This window comes from Brachypodium distachyon, chromosome 4 (assembly GCF_000005505.3).
Source record: "Brachypodium distachyon strain Bd21 chromosome 4, Brachypodium_distachyon_v3.0, whole genome shotgun sequence".
Classification (NCBI taxonomy): domain Eukaryota; kingdom Viridiplantae; phylum Streptophyta; class Magnoliopsida; order Poales; family Poaceae; genus Brachypodium; species Brachypodium distachyon.
The window spans coordinates 39664243-39685931 of NC_016134.3; the positions used below are offsets into that span (position 1 = coordinate 39664243).

Here is a 21689-nt window from a genome sequence, read left to right on the forward strand (position 1 = left end):
AGACGCGGTAGACGCGGGCGTCTTCGTCACGGCGAGGGCGGGCGTGCGCGTGTACGTCGGCGTGCGCGTCTGTACGGGGTTCCGGGTCGGCCTGAGCTACAAGCTGACGACGGGCTGGGAGGTTGCCGTGGCGTTGCTCCTGTACGCGCTCTACCCGCTGGCGCTCGCGGCCCTCGTTGAGGCCGCGCTCTTCCTGCCGCGGTACTACTACCCACGCGGGCTGCCGCTGCCGCTGATCGGCGACGAGGAAAGCGCCCTCCTCCTACCGCCGCCGCCGCCGCCGCCTGAGGAGGCCGCGAGGGACGTCGTCGGGCTGGCTCCGTCTCTGTCGCTGTCGGCATGCCATCTCCTCGTGTAGTGATGGTGCGTGTTGTCTACTGTCTTGTCTAGGACTACTAGTAGTATTGTGTTAGCTTTTGTGTGCTTGATCCTGTACGGCACCCTTAACTCTAAGCATCCAATGGTTAGTTAATGGTGTCGTTCTAGATCGTCCTCACTAGTAACGGCGTCGAAGCGGTTCGCGTCCTTTGATTTCTTCACTGTTGAAAACAGTTGTCGTCCTAAGCATTGTGGATCTTTGGTGAGTTCGTACGTTATTAGTCGTTAAGAACCACGCGCACATTCATCTCTGCCTCTACACACTGTACATACCAGCCAGTTTCTAGGTGTAAAATCTCCAACAAGTGTAAGCATCCAAATTGCTATCCAAACTTTTTTCTTTTGTAAATTTGGAGCGAAGTTGCAGTCGTTTAAGCCAAACTGCTCACGCGAGTGCTTCGTGCGTCGTTCATGGCTTCAGGCTGCTGTCTCAGCGCGGAGGCCAGACCCATCGCGAGCCGATTGGCTTCAGGCTGCTGTCTTCCGATTGCAGGAGGGATTTTTTAATAAGACTATGAGCATCCCAAGTTAGATGATCTATTTGGCAAAAATTACACCCTCAAACTTATTTTTTTTTCCGAAAAAAAGATGGGCCTCCGCATCGATAGATGCACCAGGCCATGTTTCTTTCGTTCGGGTTTATAAGGTCTCTGTTGAAATTCGTGTCAAACATTGACCAACAATTATACAAATAATATTTAATATATGTATAAAAAAGTTATACCGTTAATAAGAGCTTTTCAATATAAATCCAACAATATCTCTTTTCTGCCAAAATAATGTCATAGTACTAATGTAATTTTTAATCAAAATTCAGCATTAAATTCCACATAGGCCTTGAAAACCGGGACGGAGGAAGTAACATACGCATGAACAAGCCTAAGTACAAGGCTTTCGTTCTGCAAGACACGTGGTACACGCTTTCATTACACCAGCCCATGTATTTCCATCTAATGTACAAATATTCGCAGGATAAAATTAACTTTGTACTTGTACCAATTGCATCACCGAATTAGACTAAAAGAAACTAATGACCTCCTATTTGTCAAACGGATGTACTTCTATTTTAGGTATCCACATGGATAGTCAGGGGAAAAGGCTCCAAAATATCTATCCGTGTCACAGGAACTTCCTGTCTCACAAAATCAGTTGATAAGCTAGCTCTGGAAACTCACTGTTCCACGTACTGGCAGCACATCGCGGCAGCATATGCAGTATTTCTGAGATGATCATCAGTATGTTAAAAGCTGCTAAGCAGACGAACTGTCTGTCTGTCTGCTACCACCTGTATGGATAACAACATTGGCTTTAGAAGAATAGTCAATAACACATCAAAAACTTTTCATAGCAAAATGAGGACGCCAATATATTATTATAGTATTAAACAGAGGGAAAGAAACAAAACAGAAACAAACATGATTTTTAGTAACTAAATGAGCATGATTTTTTTGAAGTTAAATTGTACGAACTGCGCGACTGCAGTCTGACAGTGTATAGATATATAATTTTTACAAAGTGAGACATCAAAGTGCGACCTTCGAGGATCGAACTCTGGTGGGCTGCCAGCACACCTGGCTAGCTGACCACCCAAGCTATGCTTGGTTCTCCTAAATGAGCATGATGGGATGGCAAGTTTGTTAGTCTGATGTGAACTACTCCTACATGGGTAATTGATCAATCATCTGTTGGCAGCGTGTAAACGCTTATAACACCAGGGTATTGGTACACAAAGGGGGAAGAATCAAGAATAGGTTTTTTTTTTTAAAGTATGCACACAAGTTAGTACCAATACTGGTACTAATGCAGACCAGTGTCACAAAGGCAAACACAAGCTACTCCCTCTTGTTCGGTATACAAGGCTCATCTCCAAAATCCTGAAATTTTGATATATAAGGTTGTTATTTTCTCCCACCAACTCTCATCTCAAACCAACCAATGCATGTCCTGGCATCCTGCTAAGTTTTTTACCAGCCAATGCATGATGGCGAGGGGTAGTGAATATACTCCATCCGTCCCATATTAAGTGACGAAATATTACATGTATCTAGACGTTTTTTGGGAATAGATAGATTCATATTTGGGCAAATTTGAGTCACTTAATATGGGACAGAGGGGGTATGAGATTTACTGCTTGGTCCAACACTTTATTAGGACCTCCTTGGTTATAGTGTTTTTTAAGAGAAGCCTTGTACATTATAGTATACAATCATCCACAGCTTACTAGTTACTCCCTCCTTTCCTAAATGTAAATATAAGAAGTCCTACCTTTGTCCTAAGTCAAACCTCTTACACTTGGTCAAAGTTTAAGAACAGCATTCAAACTTCCTAAATGTAAATGTAAGAAGTCCACTGGATGTAGGATTTTTCTATAAACTTTGTCAAAGTTTAAGAAGTTTGACTTAGGACAAAGCTAGGACTTCTTATCTTTAGGAACGTGGTAGTCGTGCTTAGTAATACACGTGATAGCACGTCATTCAGTAATAAAGGCACTTTCAGTTCTTCAGGGTTTATCATACCAGATTACCAGTACCACGCAGACCATTGTCACAACGGCACTACATAAGCTATTAAAAAAATTAATAAACCATTAAACCTTATTGGCCACTAAGTGACAATGTGACACACAGAAGGTTAGTTGACCCACTACATAAGCCGTATCAAACAATGCAAGAGCTTGCAAAGCTAGTGCTGCTGCAGGTAATGAAGTCCTTGAATAGCACAACATATGTTGATAGAGAACCTTCTAAAAAGTGATCCCTCCATTCTTAAATATAAGATGTTCTAGCTTTGACCTAAGTCAAACTTAAAGTTTGACCAAGTTTATAGAAAAACAATTCTAAATTAGTTTTGTTAAATTCGCAGATACTAGTGCTTTTTCTTTTGACTTAGGACAAAGGTAGAACATCTTATATTTAGTGCTTGTTTGACATCGCAGATACTAGTGCTTTTTCTTTTGACTTAGGACAAAGGTAGAACATCTTATATTTAGGAACAGATGTATTAGTACTGAATTGCAAGCAAATAACCACAGTTCTATTTTCTTGTTTCACAAAACGGAAGGTAGTACAAACTTGCCTTTGCTACATGTTCTTATTTTGTTTCTTCTTAGGATGCTTTGAGGAAGGCTTCTTCGACGAGATAAGGGCTGAAGAAAGTAAAGATTCGACATCCTCCCTTTGCCGCTTCCTTGCTGCAATTTGATGATTTTGACTAGTTACAGTTGGGTTAGTACCCTGGCTTTTCATGACTTCCCGTGTATGGCTACTTGCTTCATCAAAACGTGATGGAACTGAAGGACTCCCAGATCTTGGCTGCTCAGTAAACTTCCTTGCCCCTTTGACCTTACTAGTCATTTTCTTCATAACAGGGATTGTGGGTGAACCAGTACCACTATTCTTATTTGCTGATTCGGTAACTGCATCATGATTAAGTGAGGGATCCTCTTGGCTTGAATTACTGGATCTCGGTTTTTCAGAAAACTTCCTTACTCCTTTAGCCTTTTGTATCAACTTCTGCATATCACAATGTGTTGGTGGACAATCATCAGCTTTCTTGGACACTGATTTCAGAATGGAACCACGTTTTGACGAACCCTTGATGGTTCCCATATCATTGTCTTGGTTGGCAATATTTTCTCCATTATATACTCTCACCTTGGAATTCTTGGGTGCATCTTCCTTAAACAAGGGCTTGTCAGTTCCCATACCAATATTCTCCTTAACAAGCTTATTTTCCCTTTGCCTTCTGACATACGAGCCATCAGGGGGATCCCCTGTTGCCATCCTTTTAGCAAGCTCCAGATGATTAACATTATGCATGGACAAGTTGTTTTCCACGCCTTGCTCTCTCATCACTGAGTCCTGATCAAAATGTTGTTCCATTGAGCCCTTTGAATCCCTCATATCACCATTCTGCACTGCTGGTTTATTTTCTTCGATAGTTCTCATGGTAGAGTCTTGAGCTTTAGGACTCTTTCGATCCCAGCGGGATGCTCTTTTTGCTTGATCATCACGTAAACTTATACCTTCCTTTTCTGTAGCCCTGCCAGCATGTCTCAAATGCTCTTTACGGAGTTGTGCATCAACTGTCCGTGAGTTTGTCATGCTAGCCTTTTCATTTTCCCTCTGCTGCTTAAGGTGACTATTATAGTTGCTGTGAGTAGCACCATGAACTTTTCCAAAGATCAAACCATATGGTCTCTCAACTGAGATAAACATATTCCGTTCTTTGGCATTCTGTACTAAGGAGGCCCAATGTGAGTTGGTTTGCAATGTTCTTGCATTTCCAACAATCCACAGAGAAAACCTGGCACGTGTTAGCGCCACATTCATACGTCTAACATCTGCAACAAACCCAATGCTACGTGCTTCACCGGCGTGATGTCTGTCACCTGAGGAGTTGGAGGCTCTAACAGTTGACAACACCAAGATGTCAACTTCCCGGCCTTGGAATCCATCTACTGTATTGATTTCCATCTCAGCAACAATCTCAGGCCCAAAAAAAGAAGTGAACCTTGAACGCAGCAAGGAGAGCTGACTCCTGTACGGAGTTATGATCCCTATCTTTCTACAGGAGAACTCTGCTGGATATCTGTTCACAAGGCAAGTATAGAGCCTCAGTTACCTGCAAAATAAGATCCCTCGAGTAGACAGTATGAGTAAAGACAATATGTTACCTGTTCTTTAAAAATGACAGTATTTCAAGCGCTGCATCAGCTTCATATTGATTACAGAGTGATTGAGTGGCAGCATTCGTTCCAGAACGCTCACGGCCATCAGCAATATCAAAGAACATGTATGGACCAAGATGATTGTGTTCATGGAACGGAGCTGATTTCTCAGCCATCTGAACACCATCCAGCAGTTTATTTTCATAGAAATGCAAAGATGGGAATCTGCTAATGTTAGGGTGCATACGGTACTGCAGAAAAGGTAAAATAATTGAGGAGATATTAGCATACAATCTGCAGTTGATAGCTCTTCTCACATACAAATTTACTACTCCATCAAGGTCTACATATTGAAAGAAGACACAGGAACTCTCTATAGACATATTTGTTTTGAACGGAAAATGTAGAAGAGGCCCCGACAGTAAACTATTTACAAGACAAGGAAGGAATGAAGTACAACAGAAAGGGGCCAGGAGAGAAAAACTCTTTATGAGCATACTCATAACTTAAGGGAAAAAAGGCAGACCTTTCTACTTCTTTTTAATCTTGCTAATAAGGTTACTGTCATTTTAACATAAAATTGCATAAGGTTGTTCAACTATTGGAATCAGACCAGTTTTAGCACATAAATAAAGAAGCGTAAGCAAAATTCAGGAGCAACGACATAGTTTAATATGTTACTAATAAGGAACATTCAAAAAACTAAACGAATGGTCTCTTTTAGTAGGGGATTAAGCACATTAACACCTTGAGGTGTACTAGTGCACTAGGTCGCAGAGAAACATATCTAAAAGTCGTTCAAAATAATCACGTTAGACAACACAGACCTATCATGCCACAGTTTCAAACTCAAATTCAATCCAGAGCTATCATGCAACAGTTGTGAACAAAAAACTCAAATTCGATCAGGCTATGAATAGTAACGAATGCAATATGAAGCAAAGAATATCATATAGATATTGTTCACAGCCTGATTTGTCTCTTTTGTTTCTTGGACTGAATCGAATTCAGATCCGAAATTTTGTCACATAGTACATGCATGGTGCATGGATGCTGTCAATTTGTTAAAAAAATCAGATATATGAACCTCAAGATGCTAGTACGCCCTAGTGCCAGTGAGATAAAAATGATAGTTATGAATCTATAGAATAGAACAGAAGCACTCCTGAGAACCAAACCATATTAATGTCTAAACATGGCACGATAAGATCTTTGAACAGGAAGGTGCTTAATTTCTATTGAATTTTAACAGTCGTTAACTCCATAGTCACTAAAGAGCGTACAGAGAAAGCATATGCAGGAAATAATATTAACCTGTTTAGTGAGCATAATAACTGGATAGCCAGCTCTTTGTAGGCGTTCAAACATGCTGCACTCATAAAGAAACTTGCTAGCCAACCCAGACATCACAGTAGCAGGTAGCTGCTTTGGATCACCGACCTTCAAAAGGGACATTACCAAGTACAAGTTAGCACCATCATGTTGCTTCAAGGTGCAGTTCTAAAATATTGTATAACCAAAAATATATTAAAAGAGAGCACGTCACCATTATGCACTTAGTTCCTTTCGACTTGAGCAGCTGAAGTGGAATCAAAGTTGCAGGCTCAAGAGCCTATGGAGCAGTAAACCCAAAGAAGCTTAGTGTTTAGCATAATAAATAATAAAAATATAAGATGTAGAGTTAGCTTGAATTGAAAGAGAGCAGTTGGTAGAGTTGGAGACCATACCTGTGCAGCTTCATCGATAACAACAACATCAAACAAACCATGCTCAGAGAAATTCCCATATTTCTTAGCTGAAGCAGTTTCCGAGCAAACTCCATAAATATCACCTCCGCATCCACTGAGTGTTGTCACAACAATTTCTGCTTCCCCAAGAATTGATTTCCTCACCTTGTGTTTAAGGGACTTGTTTTCGTCCGCAATTTTCTTTTCACTTGCATAAGCAGTGGCAAGTTCAGCAGAAACTGCCCTCTTCTGTGTATATAAAATATTGAGCTTTGCACCAATCGCTTCATCAGAAACTTCATCTATCTCATCTTCATCAGGTCCAGAAGAGTCATTTTCTGTTTTATCACGATCCATTAGTTTCCGCCTTGACTCGTAAAATCTAATTCTGTCCACAACCTTCTCCAAACTAGCCCTAAGAGAGCCAGATGATTTGGCATCAGATGAAACTTTGGATTCGTTGTTAGTCTTTAACTCATCTGACAGCCTTTGTTCAACAAGTGTGTCAATAAAGAAAGGCATTGAATTAGGATGAACTGTCTTTGCATTACCAACCCTCACTATGTAAGGTCTATACAGCTTTCCATCAGCATCATATAATCCATCACCGAGTCTTGACACAAGTTCATCAACTGCCGCATTTGACTGCGCACATACGAGAGCCCTTCCTTTTGAAAGGCGTTCTGTCCTAGGGTTTTCTCTCTGGGAATCCTTTATCTGTTGTTTAGCCAGGGCCGCATCCTGCCAAGCTCTAGCTACTGCAGCAGTTTGACTAATTCTTGTTCTTGGTTTAGTAAATTCAGCACTAGCCAGAGGTCCATGTCTCGGTAAATTGTAAGAGCTATCGGCATGTAAAGAAAGTAATGCACTCACAATCGCAACAATAGTCTTGGTTTTGCCGGTACCTGCAGGAAACACAAGCATAAAAGTTCACTTCTCTTAGTGGCTGGACTTGCTAAGAACTGCGGATAAGGATCAGGAAAGGACAAACCTGGAGGGCCCTGAATAAGAGACAGATCACATTTCATTTTAGAGCTTGTTGGTCCAATGGCAATACTTACAGCTTGGAGCTGGCTGTCATTGTATGATGACTTCAATACCTTCCGCATAGGGCGTGCAAGTTTATCAAGATACACTTTTCCAGATTCATGGTTGGTTGCAGTACTTGAAACAGGATTTAAGATTACTGGAAGCACTGGAATATCATTTAATGATGAGAGAGCGCTGAACTCTCGGAGTTGAGGAGTCATGCTCAAAACCCGACTGAAGAACCACTTACTTCTTTCAACAAGAAGTCGTTTTACTTTATTTAAACGCACATTCTCGTTAGAGAGAAAGAACCTTATAACAAAAATTAATGCCTTATTTTTATCAGTCTCACGCCGATCCACCTGAAAAATTATAAACACATTAGGCAAGACGTAAAATGTTAGGTTATTGAAGCATTAAGCATTCATAACCAATAGCAATACCTTTCCAAGTACATGGACTTGCTGTCCAGAACTTTTCAGTGGATCCTTGGTGAACAGTATTAAATCATTCTCTGTACACCCTTTAGATTTGACACACACACTGTTCTCAGCACGACCACGAACAACAAGAAATTCATCAACTCTTTCAACTGAGAGTATAGATATAGAGCCACATGTCATATCTTCTGGAGGGGTTTCTACATAGGCATTCTGCAACTGAGCTTTGAACTCTTCTATAACAAGTGGCTGGAAAATCTCAACATATTGAGCTTGTGAATCAAAGCATACAGGAATTTCTTTTAAAGCAGGTTTCTTTATTATCTCAGAAGAAGATAGCCCAACAACAGCAAAGTAGTCCATTTCCAAGATACTCTTAAACCAGCTGTCCAGTTTAGGAGGGACAAATCGTCGAGAATTAGCATCCGGTCTGCCAGATGCCTGTCTCTTTTCGGCAGGCAACTGAAGTTGCACTACTTGCCTTTTAGGAACTAATATGGCAGACTTTGTTACACGAAGTTGTGGCCTTCTGTAATTGTCAAGTGCATGCTCTAAGGGATCATCTTCATCATCAGATATATCTCTGAAGATTGACTTAAATTTGCCTACATCCGATGACGAATTCGGACGTGATGGTCGAGGAATGGCACTAACAGATGATTTAACCTTGTTTGGTAAAAGGGAAGTATTATTTGTATTCACTGGAATACTTGGCATTTTCCTTCCACCTAATCCTTTTGAGGCAGCAATTGTGCTTCTACTGTCTGTTGATACAGGTTTAGAAGAGGCACTAATATCACTAACTGGTTTACATATCTGCTGTTTTAAAGACACATGTCTATTTTCTGCTGGCATTCTTTGTTTAGAAGGATTAACTGCTTTCAACTGATCTGAAGCAATCAAACTGTCGTTCTCCTTTACTGATGATAAAACCTCCTCGCCAGTGGCATCACCAGTAGGCAAATTTTCTTCGCTGTCTGAAAGGAGAATTATGTGTTCACTGTCAGACCCATGAGAGGGTTTCACAGTCTCGAGATTATCCCCACCAGTATGTCTCTCCCGAACTGTATAATCAATCAGAGAAGGGATACTGGCAATTGATTTTGCAGGTGTTGGCAGACCGTCCACCACTCTCCTTTCAGTTTCTGCGGGAGGCTTCTTGAAGACCGCAAGATTAAGATTTGAAATTCTCCCTTTGAGTTCATCCATATCAATTACATCTGAAAGCAAGATGTAAGAGTTATTGCCAAACATTTTGTGGAACTTCTAAAAGATCACCAGAACTCAATTCAAAAGGATAAAGTTCTAACCATTTGAAAAGGTATCACCAAGATCTTCAATGTGGTGTTGAATGGAGCCACTATGTGAACCTTTTAGTAATTTGAATAAAGATAGCATGCACTGTTTCCAGTGCCTACTGATAACAAGGAGAGATGATTTGCCCCAGTTAATCAAGTGAAAAAGCCATGTAATATCATTAGAGTCCGGAACCATTGTCGTCACACTAAATGGTTGGGTACAATATGAATTGACCCTCTCATAGACAAGGGGAAGCAACTCAAGCACTCGAACACATGATATCTGAAACAAAATTGCAGATATAAAGAGGCAAGAAACAAAAATATGGTGCTGATATTATAAGAAATGGCAGCAGTAGAGATGTACCTGGCATTGTTTGGTATTTATTAGCTCCTCTCCCTTTCTCAAGCACGTGGAAATAAAAGGCCAAAGAGTTACCGAAAGCAGTGTGCTGAACTTCTCCCAAGTGATAATATCAACAGCATGTTCTGGTGGGGTAATTAGTACATTTGAAAATGGTTGACGCAAGAAACCACCTTCAGAAGGTTTTGCTGGCTGTGCAACTGAAGGCTGCTGAGCAATGTCCTCCTTTACTAATTTGCACACCACAAAAAACAAGTGATGAAGACTATGAAAATCTGCTAAAACGGACTGGCTTTCCACCTGGAATTCCAAATAAGGCATATCATGGCTATTTTAAACTTCAACAAAAAAAAAATGAAGAGATTGAAGTGAATAGTTCGGAAAAAGTTAGCATGCCCCATCAATCCTCAAAATTGCACGATGCTATATTCCTTCAGAACTTGGAAAAAATTAAGACAAGTTGAAACATTAAGTAAATGTTACTGTACCATACTAGCCTGTGGTTCAAGCCAAGGTTCCAGTTCCTGCCGCGGCATTAGCCAGACCAGAACCGGACTTCACATACCAGGCACTTTATTTCCAATTAAAATTTTGAACCTTTTAATTTCAAAATTCAAATAGTCTGTAAAGTGTCCATGTCCCCTCCTCCTCAACTGCAATTCATTTAAACTCGTACTTTTCCAGCAAGGAAAGATTACTCGAATTTAGGCTTAGGGAATCAATTGTTGGTTGCTGTTCCGTAACTTAACACCATGTAATTTATTTGTTGTGTCTTGCAAGACTTTGTTCTTGTTGGTAGTTGTGATTTGGACATGTGCATTCGAAGTTGGTGGTTGTTTTGAATTTTTGACAATCATGGTGAATTTAAGCACCAAAACTAGTTGCCAACTTGAAGTTTTAAGAGAGATCTGTACTAGCCTATAAAGACATCTTCCTGATCTATTTAATCAAACTATTAGAATTAGCAAAGATGAAGAATGATGCTTAGGAGAGACCAAAATGTCTGTACGAATCTTCACAGTTGTTACAAGTTTGTTTTAGGTTTCTTTCTGGTTTTGAAATATATGCCCTGGTTTTCAGTTGATAATCAGATTGCTACCATCTGGTAACTCATACTATTCAATTCAACATTTAAATTTGATCGATTTTTGTCTGGCTTATTTTCCTCCCGATGCTACAAGAAACTGGAACCAGCCAGGAAGCAACCAGCGAAAAATCCAACCTCAGCTCATGCTCCAATTCCAAAACTAGTTTCAGACTTATAGATAATATAATGAAGTCAAAATCTTACCAGTTGAACGACATATCTTAGACCCACGAAAACAGCAGACAGTGAAGATGCACTTGAGCACAGAAATTGAAGCCCAGAAGTCAAACCGCGTGCTTGGGATACATGTTCCATGACAGCCCTCCCAGCTTGACGCACATTCTACATCAAGTACAGCAACAAGTTATACACTAATGCTAAATGCTTATATGTATCAGGAACAGTATGGAAGGCCAATGGTAATACTCTTACATCATTGTGATCAACTAGTGCCAAAATCAAGCTTTCTGCCATCATTGATTCCCATGTCCATTGCTTTTGAAGCCCACATTGCTCAATTTGCATGATGAAATGAATTGCAAATCTAAAAGATGTTAATTTCGTATAAGTATGATACACTGGGAAGACTTGAGGTCAAGGTTTGCAATCAGTGAAAGATATGACATGGCAAGATCTTGATATAGTTCAAGAACACAAACTCAGATCATAAGGGATGAAATAGAGATCAATAAAATGGAGCCGACCTTTTAAATATTCTCAATAACAGGGTACCAAATTTTGACACCTTAACAGTATTGATGCAATCCTTCCCACCTCCACCATCATCAGCGCCATTTGGAACTTGCCATGAAAATGTTGGAGAGACTTCACCAGCATGCGACAATAACCAATCATTCACAGGCACTGATGACTCCGTAGCTAACCCAGGCTCCAAGACAGAAATATGAGACAGAGCCCAAAACACTGCTTTCGAAAAAGCTATAGGCAGTTTAGAGGGTTCTAACTGGACCATTACAAGATACCATAACAAAGGGACACATGTCCAATCCTTGCATCCCCGAAACGTCAACTTGCTCAGAACACTGAAATCATTCCAACAACTGCACTCCTTTTCTGCAGTGTCATTTGTGAAAGGCAGTTCATCCTCATCGTCAGCGAACATGACAGAGTTGCTTACATCATCCTTTGTGGCATACTCATACTTCAGTTTAAAGGAAATCAAGGCAGAAGCATCAGAGACTATGAGAATATTGATGAGATCAAATGCAGGTTGACGCAGAGAGCTATGTAAGGATGCATCCTTTAACGAGCATATCAAAGATGGTCCCCTGTTCCACAAAAGCAAGGTCAGGGGATGGCCAGGCGACAATATAAATAAAGCTGACCATAAAATAGGGTATAAATAGTGGAAATCCAGAAGTATGTACAAACAGTAGTCTGCTAGAAATAAGCTTCTCCAATTTTATTAATCAGAAAGCAATGACACTGGAGCATAGTTTTAAAAACCGGACCGTTAATTGAACCGTTCGAGCACTCGGTTCACTGGTTCACCGGTCCGATCGGTGGTTCACCTGTTCAACTGCGGTTCGCTAAGTATAACACAGACAACTTCAGTGTTAGACACAACGATCAAATGGCTTGAGTGGTTACCGTCTTACCGAGACAGTCCACATGACTCTCGTACCTGAGGTACAGGGTTCGATTCCCACCCCTGACATGAATTTTTAGACTAAACAAGGAAGCCCATCAACGTTGCTGTCGAAGCCCATTTAACAAGGCCCAGTTCGGTGGTCGGCCCGTTCTCAGTTTCCGCCGGTTCATGAAAAAATCAGCAGTCCGACTGGAAAAAAACTGATTCACTCCCTGGTACGGACCGGCAGTCTTAAAAGACCGGCCAGACGCTCGGTTCCAGTTTTTCCCGGTTCAACCAGCGGCCCAGTCCGGCACTTAATTTTGTACAGCAATACAGTCAGTATAACTCCATGGTTCTGAATTTCAGACTTCTGGTAGCATGGCAAAATGTCATGTCCAACAGGTTAATTGAAATTGTGAAGGCAGAAGTTTAACTGTACTCCTGTACACAATTTCTTTTTGTTAAAAACAAAATACAACAGTCTAAAACTTAAGGTTCCAGTTTAATCTAGCCAGTCATGGATCTTGGATGATGCAAAGTGTATATTTTAGTGGAAATTTCTGGATGGGTTAGTCCCTTGGACCACACCCTCATAACATAAACGGGGAATAGAACTCAACTCACACATGGGCCTCCATGGGCCTAAAATAGACAATTCTAAACTCTATTCGGACACTAATGCTACTCTTACCTTACACATTAACTAACACCAACACAGTCAGTAAACTAGCGAGATTGGGGTGATTACTACATACAATTTCCTAAATTTGTGGTATCTGAAGCTAAATTATAGAAGAGATTTTCCATGCTGACATCATATTTTCAGAACAATCAGAATTACCAATATGGTCGCTATGTACAACTATTAGTTTGTAATCCCTCGAGGCCTATTGGTGGTGGTAGTACGTGCATCTTCAGGCCTTACTACTTGTTAAATCTGATGCAGACGATTTGGATGATAGGGTATGAATAGTTTATGGCAGAAATGGCAGCATAAAATCTTTTTAGAAGTTTAGTATAATTTCTTTTAGTCCATAGCAATGCATGGGCCTTGTGTTGATTTGGCAGGCCACATGTCTAGGAATTATTTAAAAAGATTAATTGTCACCAGAACTTGACATATTGGAAGCAACGGTTAGCAATGATACAGCAATATAATACTCGGCACAGCAGAAACATACTCAACAGCTAAAGAATCTTACGTACCATCGGTGCATCGCAGAGGGATATATGTTGTGCAATTTACAAAATATTCTACTTCTGCGTCAAGAATTAAGGTATCTACTTCTATTGGGTAACACATGAAGACTTTCCTGAACTATTATAGAAGGTGGAGAACCCTCACCCACACAATAAGCGATCTAATAAGTAGAATATTGTCAGAATAAGCAATGTTTGGTCATTACCACATATGGGCGCATTCAGAGGCTGGGCAAGGAGGGCTCATTGTGTAGCCTCTTTGCACAATAAGAAGAGCAATCTGGAAGGGAGCACACAAAAAATATCAATAGCGTCAGGTAACAGGCAATAATAGTATATAATACATGCACTACCAATAACCAAAAATGTCCAATTAATAAAATTTGAAACTGTTAAGAAAATGTATTTGCTGGCTTGATCTACAATTTTCTTGGTGTGGCTATTCATGATATGGCTTACACTTTAAGGCATTACATCAAAGCCATGTAGCAGCATGACCATATGGAAACCCAATTGTATCCCGGGCTCCAACAAGCCCAGTTTATCAAATACATGTAGAATATTTGAAAAATCGATTAAGAAAGCTTTTCATCTCACAGGAAAGACAAATATAAGGATCTAGAACATATCTACTATTTTCTTAAGAAATTTAACAAATATGTAATGCACATCTATAAGTGGGTTTGCTTGGACTATGCTATTTCTGAATAATATATATGGGTCCGTGCAGCATTTCCACGATATCGTTATGATCAATTAATGGGACTTCGCCGGAAAGTGTTCTTGCCTCTATCATTAGCTCGGGTAGTCCCCGTTTCAGGTGTTTCGGGGAGAAGATGGCTTGATTGAGACGAGACCCATAACTATAGCCAAACCGACACAGGTGAACAAGTAGAGTATACTAGGGCGCGTCGAGAGAACCATGTCGAAGGAACTCGGCAAAATGACCCCGTAACTTCGGGAGAAGGGGTGCTCTCCTATCTTTTGAGAAATGAGCTATGCTCCAAGAATTGACCCCAGAACTACCTTTGCCTGCCTTTTCTTGTAGAATCCATTCCCCCTCTTTACTATATATACATGTGGAATTCTTTCCAAAAGAAAAAATAACTTCAAAATATGATTTTAAAAAATTTGAAAATTTTGGGCTCACTGGAGCCCAGGAGCCATGGAATTGTACAATTGTAAACACACAGCATACAAGCTTTATGCTCTATTTGACTGCCTATTCTGCCATCAATTATAATGTTTCTACTATAATTTCATCTAGGCATGCTACTTTCGAGAAAAATAATCTAGACACTGAAAATAGCACTTTCTTGTATGTTAGAATGCATAGCTGGTATACAGCATTTCAAATTTCATGCAATAGATTTGTATGACAATTGGTATATATATATAAAAAAGGAGGTTAATTTTATTACGAAGTTTCAGAAATAGAAAGAGTGCTTTTCACGATATGTATTTTCTGTATAGGACATCTACAGTGTAAGCTCACCAAAGCACAACTGGGAAGGAATTAAGGTTACTCCTATAACTAATTTAGAAAACAGTAACTTGCCAGCATAGGTCGCATGGCCTGCACAAATTTGAAAAGGACATAAGGTTACTCCTATAACTACTAATCTACCATGGCGCACAAGAAATTGCAGAACTACTTTTTTTCACAGGAAAACTATAGGGGGAGGCCATAGCAGTATACATATACTACATCTGTTGCAAAATGTAAGGTGCGCAGCATCCTACAATTTAAGTTTGGCCAACAATTAGGCCAATATAATGTGTTATGTGACATAAAAGTGATATTATTGGAAAATGCTTTGGAATACGAGTCTGTGATTTTTGTGTCACACAACTCACTTTTGTTACTCTAATGTGGTCAAATCTTGGGATGCGTGCGTGACTTGCATTTTACAACGGATGGCTGCATTATAAGAAAATACTATATGTACAAGGTGAAGGAGCTGCAGATGTACAAAGAACATACAAGCCATGAGCAAGGCTGGGTCTAAACTTTGAAACAGCAAGAGAATCAGCCCAGCCCCTGAGGGTCGCAGACTCTGCAACTCTAAGATGAATAAAAATCTCTTTTCTATCGGGTGCAACCAAGATCTAACACAAGGGCGGAATTGTCGAAGATGCGTGCTTTCCTTTCTTCAAACATGTCAGGAGGCTATAATGATGACATCAACAAACCTAGTTCCATGGAAACAAGATTTTCCATGTCTAAACAAATTTTCTAAACCATCACTTGGTCTCTACTGAAGCCAATCTGATTCCAGCAATTGTAAAACTACTCAAAATGGTTTGAAGCTAGGACTCTAAGAAAGCATGTCCTATGTAGTTCATGTGGAATAGTTCTTTTTATGGTGGATGAATTCGGGTACTGAGCAAATGAAAAATAAAAAATCTCCAAACACATTTCTATTAACCCTTTTGACCGCCTGCTTCATTTTCACTAATTTTCAGACTCACTCACTCCTTTAGGACTTCCAAAAGAGAAGGTTGAATTTACACTCGTCGCTGGGGTAAAATATATTCTCAACCATCAAACAGATATAGTTTGTCTACTCTGCTACTTATTGTGGATGTTGTGTGATCACTCCTTTCTAGCCATTTGTTCGATTTTGTAAATATCAGAACCATGATTTTAGACCAAATGCAATACAATAGTACAAATAGTCAAAACTCTCAACCAAGTGGAAATCGATAGGAACAAATACAAGAAGTTTGTGACAGCATTTACATGGAATTTTGGATAACTAAAGAAGTAAAGAACCATCTAGATAAGCTAACCTTAGTAGCGTTTTTTCTCATCAGAGCACTGAAATTACTACTCCGAGTTACTTGATGGAGAAGAAAATACAGTATGTTCCTCCGTTGCTTTTCATGTTCACCATCTTGTAGCGCTTCAAGTGACTGCATAATGCATATAGGAATCAACTTATCATGGTTCATTAAGGTTCAGAAGATGAGAGGGTTGCTTCATTAAAAAGGAAGACATGCCTGAAGAAATGGGAGGAAAAGATCAAAAATTTCCTTGTGACTTTTTTCATCTCGAGTGTGAAAACACTGACCCAATAATGTGTTCCGCATAACACTAGGTGATAGTGTTGTTCTTAACCAAAGTTTGCAGCCTAAAACAAGAGTGTGTAAGTGCGCAACGGTGGAAGCTCGCCGTATTCATAGGACAAGAGAAACTCAATAAACACACCTACCTAGCATTTCAAATGATGCTTTGAGGCAACTAACAGAACATGACAAATCAGATCCGTCATCACTGACATGGTTAAGTACAATATTCAGGAAGATGGGGTATTTCTCCAAGATCCCATCTTCAAAAGCAGGAGCCTCAAGAAATCCAAGGCTACAAAGACAGTTTATACATTATAAGGTATGATGTTTGTGATATATCAAAGCATAACAAGTCACAAATCCATGTGTTAGACTTACATACAATGATTTAAATCCAAGCCATACATCGGCTCTTTTGAGCTGCACCCTAGGTCTTGAAGATTCTAAAGTAGAGGGAAGAACTTCCGCTTCCAGAAAATCGATATATTTTTGCAGTAAGGGTTGCAATGGTTCCAAGTCAACCGCTTTCCTACAAAATGATTGATGTAACAATTGCATGTGATGGTTTATAGTTATTGTTCAATAAAAGTATAAAACCAACATGCTAAAACCAGACAGGGTCCCAAACCAAAAATGCTTATCCTGAAATGACAAATAGAGCACTTGATCAAAGTTAACTACTTGTGTTGAGTTAAACTCGTGAGGCCAGCTCCTACTACAGATTTCATTAAACTTAAGACTGGTTATAGATTAAATGATTTATAGAATTAATGTTACTAGGCTGTTGAAGGTTGAGTCACAGACAAGAAAGTAGAAATCGATATGAGATTTCTTTCCAGTGTTAATGTGGAAAAGCATGCATTCAAAGACATCCAACAAGATAGCACACACACATTGTATTTTAAAGAATAGAACAAAATAAAATCTAATGATATACCATCTAATACATTATATAAATGTTAATGCCTTTGGTCTTGCCAAGATAAACTGAAAAAATTGGTCGCTCTACCACTTATCTTTACTACTGTGGTAACAACTAATAACCTATAACATGAAACAAATGAGATACTTACGGCCCCACGCATCCCTAGGTTGAAGATTTAACTAATGTAACATGAGTCTTATCACAAAAATTATACCATCTGAATATGTGAACATGCCAAATCATTGTGTTCTCATAGTAGGGTGAGTATATTGTGGTAAAAGTGTATTGTGTTTATACATATTCTTCCCTACACTGTCTACATTTGAATTCATGTCCTGTACAGTACTACCTCCATTCCGGTTTAAGGGGCTTAAGGAGTACAAACTTACATGGATTTCAAGACTGTAAGTGTAAGGTTTAAAAACAACTATGAAAACACTAAGCAGCAGCATCAACCACATGCTTGATAGCTCCTAGCACAGTTTATTACTTTGCCTGGTTAAAACATACATTGCGCAATTGGTAACTTTTATGATCAAAATGAACAGGAGTGGATGGTACTTTACCTTAATTTTCCCATGGATCGGGCCAAGCGAAGCCCAATTGCTCGAGCTTTACAACTTCTGAAGAACAGTAACGCATAAACGCCCTAGATTTGCAAGTTTAAACATGTTGTGAGACACTATATTTTCAGAAATAAGCTAAAAATAATTGCGAGCGTCAGAATGTTTAAACATGTTGTGGAACACTATATTTTCAGAATCCTGGATTACTTGATAATTCGCAATGATAAATGGCGAGCGACAGAATCCTGGATTACTTGATTATTCGAATGATAATTCTTTAGAGTGAGACATTACAAGTAGTGTTATGAGCATAAATAAACGAAACGAGGTAACTTACAGGATATTGCTGATTAGTTGAAAGGCTCACTTCATATGATTCATCAATTGTTTCAATGAACATCTGGAACTGATTAGCCAATGATTGGTCATCTAATAGAATAGGATACATCAAAACCTGCAAATAGAATAGAAAAAGGCAATTTGTCATGGTTGCCATAAAACTTAAGACCCAGATAGGCTGATAGCTATGATTCATATGGATTGTGATTACTATGCTTATAGAAAATCAGCTTAACTGGCAAGCACAGAATTTTCCAAAAAAACGGAAATTGAGCTGCACAGTTACAGGTAAGGAACAATTAAACAATAGCTCTATTCGGCATAAACTAAGAGCAGTTGATGTAATGAGCTTTTGATGCGCATCTTACACAACTCCAGAAACAATTTGGGAGAAAGATATTAGTGAATAAATAGTAGTGTAGGACTGTAGGTGTAACTAGATATTCTCCAATAGTGGCGTGACTATGTCTGGTTATAAACTCATCCTCCATGCTTATATTTGTCAGAAAGAGAGCCCACCAATAAAATAACTTTTGCTTCGCAAGAAAATCAGTGCTGTTATTGTTGCATAAGAGAACTGAAAAAGTATCACATAAGGTGAACATACTTCGAACATTATGCAAACAACTTCTGCACCATGACAGGAAGGATCATATTCCTTAAGCTGAATCTTTGCATTGATCTGTTCAAGATGCTTTGTAACCCTGTCTTCATCAAGATGCCATAATACTTTCAGAAGGGGGTCAACACTACCTGAACGACATTCAGTATCAAAAGATTCCTGTGCCTGGTGGTGTTCACACACACATTGTGTGCAAATACCCAGTTCTTGAGAAACCCGTGACCATATTTTTCTAAGAGGCGAGTTTTCTTGTTCATCAAAGTAACCGTGGAACATTTCTAAAAAAGGTCCCATAATATCAGCATATCCACACCAAATATGCTCTTCTTTTGGCACACTTTCCAGAAAATCAAAACAATGGGAAAACCTGCATGTGATTCGACAAAGGAACTGTCAGATTTTGCTGGAATTATCAGGGCAGCAACTAGCTAGTAAAATTAATGAGGCACTCTTGACTCCAAAAGTAAGGCATGTTACAGGGAGAAGAACAAATTTACCCATTTACACAATTTTTGGTGTTCCAATGCAAGTAAAATCCAGATAAAGACGAAATATCTTTCGGTCATACCTATAGATTATATTAGGTTTCACATAATGTCAAAACTTAAACCAAAGTAACACTCCATATCTTTACGGCTGCAGAAGAAGGCGCTATCACCATTAACTAGAAATTTTTTCTCTGCTTTCTCAATGTAAAAAAAACTACTAATTTTGTTTTCCGGAAACAACATTAGAGGGGTAGAGCAACAAGAACCGTGATACGTGGGAATTGGGATGGAGTTGACAAGTTGAATACCGTCGATGTATGAGTCTTGAGTAAACGAAAACTAAAAACACTTCTGGGTTTGACCACAAGATTGTTTCACCTTTCAGCATGACACACCACTTGAACTTCCATAAGCTCCTAATCCCTTGCCATTGTCTATTATATTTATTTTTCCTTCACCCCTTTCTTCCAGAGCTAATCCCCACTTCTTGTCCTCTATGGCATGACCTGCTGATGCCGCCTTCTTTTTCATACCCCAGTCCCTACATCTATATCCCTATTGCAAAGCCCCAGCTTAATGCATAGCCCTACCTCAACCTCGAGATAAGGAGGAAGAAGAATGGAGATCCATGTCAGACTATGGATGACAGTAAATGGGGATTGGCTCTTGAAGAGAGGGGTGACGGTGGTAGAAAGGATAGATAACAGGAAATGATAGGGAGGTGGCACGAGTGGTGACGTGCAAGTGTTGAGAAATTTTTGTGTTTCTTTAAGACTTCTATGACACTTACCTCTGATTCTTTTTTTATGGCACCAGGACATTTTTCCTATAAAAACCATAAATTAGCGCACATACTATTCCATGGAATACTTTCAGACATTCATTCAAACCATTGAATTTTCAACACCTAACACCTATTTAAATTGGTAAATTTGCGCTGCTAATTTCCTATGCATCTGTGCAACAGTTGACATATAATCATTCCAAAGCTTAATTTTCAATCAACAAGAGAATATTCAAGAAATTCAAAAACTTGCATAATTTATCTTCATAATATATCTTTGGCTCTACAATTCGTGCCCGCTGGTCTACTCTTTTGCACATGGTAAATCTGCTGAACAATGTGCTGTCCAAACTCCAAAGTTCCCATTCCTGTCAACCAAGAATGGTACCAACTCAACCAGTTGTGTGAACAATGGCCTTTCAAATACACGAATTCGACAGTATCGATGCTCGCACTCACATTTCCAGAAATCCTAAAATCTTAAGGAATTCCTCACATTGTCTCAACTCAAGCAGTTGTGTGAAACTCAAGAAGGGGTGAGAGATTGTACAGCATAGGCCCGTAGCTAACTATACTCGCCTTACCTAATCCAGCCAGCCAAAAAAATCCTAGGCTTACGACAATGTAGCTAAGCTGCCTAGTCCTCACCAGAGCAAGCATAACTCCATTAACTCGTTCCGATCAGCGGTATCCTAAACCTGGGCCAACATCACTAAGCCTGCGCGATTCGTTCGTGAAGTGGCGTGAAGCGGAGAGCGATTAGGAAGGAAGTATTCGAAAGTTGTACGGATGTACCACTCCTCCTTGGCCTGGTTGAGGCGGCGATGCTTGACCGCGGATGGCTCGCCGCCGTCGTACGCCTCCTCATCCTCCTGGATCCCGCGCCACCGGTCGAGCAGCAGGCCCCGCCGCGCCGCTGTCATCGCCGAGTGCGGCGGCCGGCGGGGGACGTAATCGGCGACGGGGTACCGGCGGGGGGTTTCGTAGGGTTCCGGTGGCGGCGACAACGCGCGCGCGAGACACGAGACGAAAGGGCGTGATGGGAAAAATCGATAATAAATGGTTGGGAACCCCTAAATGGTTCAGGAGATCTCATGGTTCAGTGGC

General features: G+C 40.0%; 1 protein-coding gene across 3 annotated transcripts; it reads right to left on the reverse strand.

Annotated features, from left to right (window-relative positions):
- Nucleotides 1-1190: 1190 nt before the first annotated feature.
- Nucleotides 1191-21647, reverse strand: LOC100835663. 3 transcript variants are annotated; one of them, XM_010241111.3, is made up of 22 exons: nucleotides 21378-21647; nucleotides 19296-19677; nucleotides 18687-18803; nucleotides 18350-18432; nucleotides 17241-17387; nucleotides 17002-17150; nucleotides 16790-16920; nucleotides 16580-16702; nucleotides 13993-14066; nucleotides 11697-12281; nucleotides 11425-11536; nucleotides 11197-11334; nucleotides 9909-10205; nucleotides 9554-9824; nucleotides 8247-9463; nucleotides 7766-8165; nucleotides 6775-7679; nucleotides 6594-6659; nucleotides 6362-6487; nucleotides 5054-5298; nucleotides 3454-4968; nucleotides 1191-1663 (listed from the first exon to the last, which is right to left on the reverse strand). In XM_010241111.3, exons 1-21 carry the CDS (start codon nucleotides 21503-21505, stop codon nucleotides 3459-3461), a joined length of 7206 nt encoding a protein of 2401 aa, XP_010239413.1. In that variant the 5' UTR covers nucleotides 21506-21647; the 3' UTR covers nucleotides 1191-1663; nucleotides 3454-3458. The 3 variants fall into 3 exon arrangements, with proteins under 3 accessions (XP_010239413.1, XP_014758453.1, XP_014758454.1); XM_014902967.2 differs by having other exon boundaries at nucleotides 19442-19677; nucleotides 21378-21514; XM_014902968.2 differs by lacking the exons at nucleotides 18687-18803; nucleotides 19296-19677; nucleotides 21378-21647 and having other exon boundaries at nucleotides 17237-17387.
- Nucleotides 21648-21689: the final 42 nt, after the last annotated feature.

Coding starts and splice junctions, on each gene's coding strand:
- LOC100835663 (XM_010241111.3), bottom strand. CDS start 21,505: ATGACAGCGGCGCGGCGGGGCCTGCTGCTCGACCGGTGGCGCGGGATC. Junction 6,488..6,593: donor AAGGAACTAAGTGCATAATG/GTGACGTGCTCT, acceptor TCCCTTTTGAAG/GTCGGTGATCCAAAGCAGCT. Junction 4,969..5,053: donor CTGTCATTTTTAAAGAACAG/GTAACATATTGT, acceptor CCTTGTGAACAG/ATATCCAGCAGAGTTCTCCT.